The 7,990-nt window shown below is 50.1% G+C and overlaps 1 protein-coding gene across 1 annotated transcript in view; it reads left to right on the top strand.

The window, feature by feature from the left end:
- The window catches only part of Tkt (transketolase), a 24,338-nt gene extending 19,479 nt beyond the window's left edge, over positions 1 to 4,859 (top strand). Inside the window, exons 8-13 of the mRNA XM_028754098.1 lie at positions 267 to 431; positions 1,072 to 1,359; positions 2,033 to 2,116; positions 2,221 to 2,314; positions 3,204 to 3,326; positions 4,569 to 4,859. Coding sequence (XP_028609931.1) covers positions 267 to 431; positions 1,072 to 1,359; positions 2,033 to 2,116; positions 2,221 to 2,314; positions 3,204 to 3,326; positions 4,569 to 4,744 — 930 coding nt within the window. The 3' untranslated portion in view covers positions 4,745 to 4,859. The remainder of the gene's footprint in view (positions 1 to 266; positions 432 to 1,071; positions 1,360 to 2,032; positions 2,117 to 2,220; positions 2,315 to 3,203; positions 3,327 to 4,568) is intronic.
- Positions 4,860 to 7,990: the final 3,131 nt, after the last annotated feature.

Below are 7,990 nucleotides of genomic sequence, written 5' to 3' on the forward strand. Positions count from 1 at the left end.
CCTTCACCTCCCTAGTGCTGGAGTTACAAGCTAGCCTTAAGTTCACCGTGCTCTCACCTTCATCTCCCTACTGCTGGAGTTACAAGCTAGCCTTAAGTTCACCATGCTCTCACCTTCATCTCCCTACTGCTGGAGTTATAAGCACATGCTCCTCATGTTGTCCCCATCTTTATCATCCCTCAAAATCCTCAAGAGCCGGACAAGGCTCTAGACCTCAGCCCTGTGCATGCCTCAGTGGTACTCAGAGCCTTTGCTCCTCCCCACAGATAGCCACCCGGAAGGCCTATGGACTGGCCCTCGCCAAGCTGGGCCACGCCAGTGACCGCATCATCGCCCTGGATGGAGACACCAAAAATTCCACCTTCTCGGAGCTCTTCAAAAAGGAGCACCCAGACCGTTTCATTGAGTGCTACATTGCTGAGCAAAACATGGTGGGTGCCTGAGTAGGCTGAGGGACACAGACAGCGTAGCCGCAGGGCTGCCATGACCAGCAGCAGCAGGCTGAAGCCCTCTTTCTCCCTCGAGCAGCCATATTGGCAGTGCCGAGAGACAGAAATGGGTCAGCTGAAAGAAAACCACAAGAGTAACTAGAACCCACATTGACCCTTGATCTTGGGTAGCCAATTTTGGAGATGATTATTCCTAAGGGACAGTTGCACATGGGAGGAGCTCAAATGTAGAACAGAGACTGGTGATGAAGGGGGACTGCTGGCCTGTCCAGCTTGTTTTTTTTTTTTTTTTTTTAAATGGACTCATGTAGCCCAGGATGCCCAAATTTCAATATGTAGCTAAGGCTAGTTTGAATTCCTGACCCTCCTGTACCCCATGTTGCAGGGATTATAGACTACAACCATACCTGGTGTCAAAGGAAACTGATTTTAAGAGTTTTGAAATGATTCTTTCAAGTCAAAGGAGTTTGGGGTTGGGAAACAGATGGCAGAGACACGGGTACACGGGCATCTCTCGAGGGTTAGCATGCTAGGATCAGTCTCTTTTGCTTCCCACGTGTGGCCTTGGGAGGGTTCTGGGCTCCCTGCTTCTTCAGGGATGACCTGTCCCTCCTGCCCTCAGGTGAGCATTGCTGTGGGCTGTGCCACACGTAACAGGACAGTGCCCTTCTGCAGCACTTTCGCGGCCTTCTTCACCCGGGCCTTCGACCAGATTCGCATGGCCGCCATCTCTGAGAGCAACATCAACCTCTGTGGCTCCCACTGTGGCGTGTCCATTGGGGAAGACGGGCCCTCTCAGATGGCCCTGGAAGACCTGGCCATGTTTCGGTCAGTCCCTATGTCTACTGTCTTTTACCCAAGTGATGGCGTTGCAACAGAGAAGGCAGTGGAATTAGCAGCCAATACAAAGGTTAGTCATGTGACTGCCCTTTTGGAAGGTAGCTCTTCCACAGAGGCAGAAGAAGAGGCCAGCACAAGGTAGAGCTGGTCACTTGCTGCTGGGCCAGGGGGGGTGGGGGTGGAGGGGCATTTCCTGGCCATGTCCCTGGTGTTTGTATTCCTTAAAGAAAGAAGATTGACAAGAACAAACATTCCATTCTTACTGCATCATGGCAGATAGGGCCAGTCGATCAGCACTCTGCCAGTTTGACCACTGATGGTGTTTGCCCTCCTTGAGATGAAGAACAGTAAATGGAGTCTCATGGTCTAGGACAATAACTGTCCTGCCTCAGACTGGCATATAGTTTCCTGCATCTCACCTGAGAGCCAGGGCCAGCCTTACTGAGGCATTCTGGGAAGTTGCCCCACTGAGAAGCCAGTCAGTCCACCTTTTAGAAGTTGCTTCCAGTCTGAGTTTAGCCAAGCTGTAGGTGCTTCTCATGTGCTCAGAGGTACCAGCTACAGAGAACAAGCCCCATCTCTGCTCTAGTGCCTGGGACACAATGACCGTACCCAGTTTATAAACGACTGATGGCTAGAAGAGGCTTGTATCTAGGAAGAATGAGTGACCCTCTAGAAAACTGCACCCGTGCAGGTCTAAGAGCTAAACTAAACTGTTCTCAGTTTATCTGTTCCAATTTCAGGGCATCTGCTTCATCCGGACCAGCCGCCCAGAAAATGCCATTATCTATAACAACAATGAAGATTTCCAGGTTGGCCAAGCCAAGGTCAGTGCCCTTCATGTATGAGAGAACCAGAGGAAGCTACCCACCCTGCTGCTTCTGCTCTCAGACCCTGCTCTGGCCCCTCATTGTCCCCATGTCAACCCCAGGTGGTCCTGAAGAGCAAAGATGACCAGGTGACAGTGATCGGGGCTGGTGTAACTCTGCATGAGGCCTTGGCTGCTGCAGAGATGCTGAAGAAAGGTAAGAAGAAAGGGACCAGGAAGGTCACAGGCTGAGAACTGCCTGTGTGTTTCAGGGTGGAGGGTCACAGAATCTCTAGTTACAAGATGATGACAATAACTGAAGCCACTGGTGACTACAGCCCCACCCTATGATCCCAGTATCTCAGATCAGAGGCCTTGGAGCCTGCTAGGGAAACTGGCACAGCTCAGCCAGGCACTAGTTAAGTGAATTATTCACCATCTTTGTGTCTCTGTTTCCCCATGTGTAAGCTGGTACTTAACCTTTATGACTATCCTTGGCATTTGTACTATTGTTGTAAGTATGATGTTAGCTGGTGATATCGTAGGGACAAAGCATCAGCCTCACCCTCTCAATAAGATCATCAGACATGTCACATCTCAAGCTTCTGAGCACCAGGAAGCAGAGGGGGGTCGCTCGGTTAGGCGATCTCAGAGTGGCCTGTGCAATGTGGTGGAGAACAGGAGTGAGGCTGTAGCAAGACAGACCTGAGAGGTCAAGAAAGTCCCACCTGGGCAGGTGTCTAGACAGCTGGGTGTGGTGAGCTAGCTTTTCTTTTGAGAAGATCACTCTGGCTACAGCTCTTCCCCCCATTAACCCAAAAACCTTGATGTTAGATCAGACATCTGAAGTCTTCCCTTTATCTTCAAAGGCATAGGAGGATAAGAGCCCTGCTCTGTCTAACAGTCAGTCCACAGGGAGGGCACACAGCTGACCACTGTCTCCCAAAGGAGAGATAAAGGCTCAACAATGAGAGCAAGCCCCCAAAGAGTAGTTCTTCCTAGGTTCAAGACACCCCTTTCAGGATAAGGGGTCATTGAAGTTTTACCACAGGGAAAAGCACAGCACCCAGCCTTTCTCTTAGCTGCACTCTGGTCTTCCCTCACAGAGAAGATCAGCATCCGTGTGCTGGACCCCTTCACCATCAAGCCCCTGGACAAAAAGCTCATTCTTGACTCTGCCCGAGCAACCAAAGGCAGGATCCTCACTGTGGAGGACCATTACTATGAAGGTAACTGGGGCTGCAACAGGCTAGCTTGGGAGGGCTAGAGAGAGCGGTAGGGGCTAGGGAGTCAAGAGGTAGACAAGACTTTAAATTCCTCTGAGGACAGTCACCTTTGCCACTCACAGCACTGGCAGGGGCTCATGGAGGAGACCAGCCAGCAACTGTGAGTTAGCTGGTTCCCTAAGCCAAAGCCTAAAGCCTCAGAAGAGGCCAGGTCTCCTCTCAGGCCGCTGTGATGATGAAGGCTCTGGGTTTTCTGGCTACAGCAGAACTGGGCCTCAGATAAAGGAGGGAAGATGACTGGAGACAGGAACAAACAGCAAAAACAATGCCAGGTGTCTTTTTGCGTCCTCTACAAGTACATGCCACTGTTTACAGAAGCCTGTGAGGAGGAGATGAGCTTAGACTCTGAGGTCAAGTGTCCAACTTATGGGAGTCAAGCTGACCTCCACCTGTACCATACAAGTGTGCACACACATACTAAATAAGGAAATGTTTAAAGTATTAACTAAAGCTGACCTCCGCCTGTGCCACACAAGTGTGCACACACATACTAAAAGGAGCAGGAAAGGCTCGGGATTCTTCCAGAGATCTCTGTTCAATCCCTAGCACCCACACAGCAGTTCACAACCATCTATAGCTCCCCAGTGTCCTCTTCTGGCCTCTGAGGGCATGGAGCAAGCATGTGGTTCACAGACATGCAGACAAAACACTTGTGCACAAGTGTTTTTTTTAATTACATAAAATGTAAATGTTGAGGCAACATCCCTTTAAATCCCGGGACTCAGAAGGTGAAGACAGGTGCATCCCTGAATTCAAGACCACCTTGATCTACATAGGGAGTTCTAGGCCAGTCACAGCTACAAACAAATATGGATGTAGGGCTCTATCCTACATACTCTACAGTCCTTGCTTAGTGTGCGTGAAGTTCTAGGTTCGATCCCCAGCACTGCATAAAAGCAGGCAAGTGGCTTATGCTTTTAATCCCAACACCCTGGGGATAGAATAGAAAGAATCAGAAGAAGTCCAAGGTCATCCTAGACTATGGGGTTAGTTTGAGGCTATCCTGGGCTATTTCAAAAGAAAAAGTGGTAAAAAGAGAGTGCCCATTTAGTCTTAGAATAAGTAATGAGAATCCTGGTGGGTTAGTGATGTCTGCTCTGGCAAGGGCTGTGGTGCACCTGCAGTTGTGTGGTCTTTGCCATCTCTAGCTCAAGACTAAGACCTCTCCGACTTTCCTCTGCTCAGGTGGCATAGGTGAAGCCGTGTCTGCTGCCGTAGTGGGCGAACCTGGAGTCATGGTCACTCGCCTGGCTGTCAGCCAAGTACCACGAAGTGGGAAGCCAGCAGAGCTGCTGAAGATGTTTGGTATTGACAAGGACGCCATTGTGCAAGCTGTGAAGGGCCTTGTCACCAAGGGCTAGGGAGGGCCTGGGATGCCGGGTGGGTGAACTACACATTCCTGGGAGGTTTTGGCAAAGGTGCTTAAAGGTGTACCGAGTGGAGAGGTAAATATATGTTTTGAGAAAAAAAAAATAATCCTCAGACTTTTTTTTCTTTAATATGGACATATCCAGTGCCAGAACGGGAAGGACACTGTAGGGAGAGAGAAAGAGAGCTGTCTTTCTAGGCTTGGGGTCAGGATCTAGGTGTCCCCCGGAATCCTCTTGTCCAATTCAGCCTCTGCCAAGCCAGAAACTGCTCCCAAGTCATAGCCAGAGAATACTCATTACAGTCTGCCTTTTAGCCAGACTAGGATCCAGTCCCTTCCCTCACCTGTGTGCCCTAAAGGATGCCATGGAGTTCCCTCCTGCCTTATAAAACCTTCCTGGATCCTTCATAACCCCCCACCCATCTCCATGTCCCCCAAGGTCCCACAACTCCTCCTTTTATGGGTGGCTGCTGGTGAGCTTCTTAGGAATTCCTCAGTGCCCCTAGGGAGGACGGGGCCCATTTGTGGAGCTATGCATATGTCTGCCCCTAGAGTCGACAAACTGTCCAGCTAGTGAGCTGCCTGGCCAGATCCAACTGTGCCAGGGAACTGTATGGTACCAACACCAGAAGGTAGGTCTATAGTGACTCTTCAGTGGGTGATCGTAGGGCAAACCTTGGGAGGCCTTGAACTCCACATATCAGGAACCCTCCTTCACTGAGAAAAGAAGGCAAGCTATCTCCCTGTCGGGACAATTGAAGAACTTCTCAGCCAGGAGTTTGGAGTACTGAATGTGTCTTATGAAGTCTTTAACAACAAAAACAGTAAAGCATCACACCAGGGGTTTGGGGTGCTTGGTCACCACCTGGTGGTCATCTGTGGTACTACAGTGTGTGTGCGCGCGCTCTGAGCTCTGGGAAACAATTGCTCACAGCAGGTGGAGGAGGTGCCAGTGACATTCTGAACTTTGTATGCATTTTACTTAATCTTTATTACAAAATACCATTTTAGAAGACAGTCCACTCAGCCCAGTGCTCAGGATTGGTCTGTTGCTATGTATTGTAATGCTAAGTTCTGTAGAAGTCCTTGTCCTGCGGGACTATGGGAGCTGCCTACCACTTACTGCCTTTGTGTGTCAGCAGAACTGCTGTGCTCCCTAGAGGTTACATGAAAAGATGTTTCCAGAAGAAAATGGTACATGTATGTACACCTAGCCTTAGGATCTGTGGGGATCTGCTGTGCCCCACCTGCTGGTTGTCTGTGGGCCCAGGGATGTGCAAGGCTGATGGATGAGAGCTAGAGGTGCCAGTGCCTGAGCTGGTGCAGTGCTCTGAGGATTTCACAGGTGCCTGGGCCAGCCAGCAGGTGCAGTTAGGGCAGAATTGTACAGAGATGGCTTCAAGGAGCCTGTGTAAGGTTCTGGATTCAGTCCCTAACACGGCAAGGGGTAGGGCTCAGGGAACACTTGACTTCCAAAGCAAGAGATGGGAAAGGTGGCTTCCCTCACCTTCAGGCTGCCCAGCCTCTCCAAAGCCCGAACTCTCTCAAGGAAACTGTAAAAACTTAAACAGGCAGCCAGATGCCTGGGGAGTCAATGGGCTCGAGGAGCTCCCGGGGCCACAGTCACCTAAACTCGGTCTACTGCTGAAACCTGACATTTAGGGACCCAGGAATTCTGAGGAGTCAGTGAAACTTGGTTTGGTTTGGTTTGGTTTGGTTTGGTTTGGTTTTCTTCTTGTTTTTTTACTGAGGATTCTAGAGTGTGCTGGAATCCCAGATACCTAGGCCTTGAGAACCCAAGGAACACTTCACTTCTCCCTCAGCCCCCGAGAGGGTGAGAAGTCTAGACCGAGCATCTGAGACATTCTTATTCTGGTCAGGGGCAAGGCTCTAGGCTGCACAAAGGTCTGCCTTTCCCTGGACTAGCGAGAGCCTCCTGCAGCCGGCTGAAGGGAGCAAATCTCCTGTCACTCACACCACCACATGGCCAGGCCATGGGACATGGCCACAGGCAGAAGGTGTCCTGCTCATTTCTCAGTCTCCAGCTGCATAGGTGGCAGGACAGGGGCTCCTCACAAAGCTTCCGGATCATAACTGTGGAGGAACAAACCTTTCCAGTCCCACTTCCGTTGTCCTCCACTAAGGAGGAGTCACCTCCCCAGGCTCTTGTGCTTCATCTGTTAAATGGGAATGCTTGGGCTACTGGGAGGATGAACCACAAGCCATCACATAATACCATTAGTCCAACAAGGGCTCAAAGGTGTTGCTTTTCAGAGCAGCAGTTTTTTCAGGACAAGAAAGTAGCCTTTTGCACCAGGTTTCCTGTGACTACAGACTTGGGGCTGCCTACAGTATGTGAGTCAGGCCCAGAACTCAGGAAGCTGCCCAGCATACTTGACTGTTAGATGTTCTGATGACTGTCATTAACACAGCCCTGTCATATTCACTGAGATCTAATGACATCCTATACAGTTCACCCTTTCAGAATACAAGTCAGTGTTTTTTTCGTATACTCATCAAGCTGTGAAACATATTATCATCCCTGAATAGGGAACATGTGCCTTTTATCCACCACCCCTATGGCTGCCGTCCACACTTCCGGCTGCAGAGCTGGGGTGACATCCATCCTCACTCCTCCCAAGCATGCTTCCTTCCCCGGGTATGTGCATGTGGTAGGAATCTGTACCTCTGCCCTCTGTGTCCTCCCTTTGAGAGTGGAAAAAGGTAAGAGAAAATCCATAGCAGGTACCCTGGGTGAGGTTCCAGAAACCAAGCTCTTTGGGCAGGGATCTGGGATTTCTTGGCATGTGGATTTGAAGTATTAAGCACAGAAAACAGTTTAAAATACAGGTAGGAGTGTTAGCCCACGTGGTGGCCAGAGAAGCCACCAAGCCAGGATTCTTGCCCCTCTCTGTATGGTGCACCATTGCCTGGGTGCTGATGGAGGCCCTGCAGCATGGACACCAAGGTTCTTCACTGAAGCTAGCTTGGGAACAGGCATAGGGTAAGTCATCACTGCTTTAGGGGTACATGAGCCCTTTGGTCCAATCAACAAGGCAGGAAGTTTGTCTCAGGAGCTGTCCCTCGAGAGCCTGAGTCTGACACAGGTCGGGGTCCTGTTCCCAGCCCTCTGGACTGGGACTAATCAGGATGGATGATTGTTTTGTTGTATTTTGGATTTGGTTTGCAACAATTTTATTGAATATTTTTGCATCAATATTCATAAGTGAAATTGGTC

This window comes from Grammomys surdaster, unplaced genomic scaffold, assembly GCF_004785775.1.
Source record: "Grammomys surdaster isolate TR1022 unplaced genomic scaffold, NIH_TR_1.0 125979, whole genome shotgun sequence".
Taxonomy (NCBI): Eukaryota; Metazoa; Chordata; class Mammalia; order Rodentia; family Muridae; genus Grammomys; species Grammomys surdaster.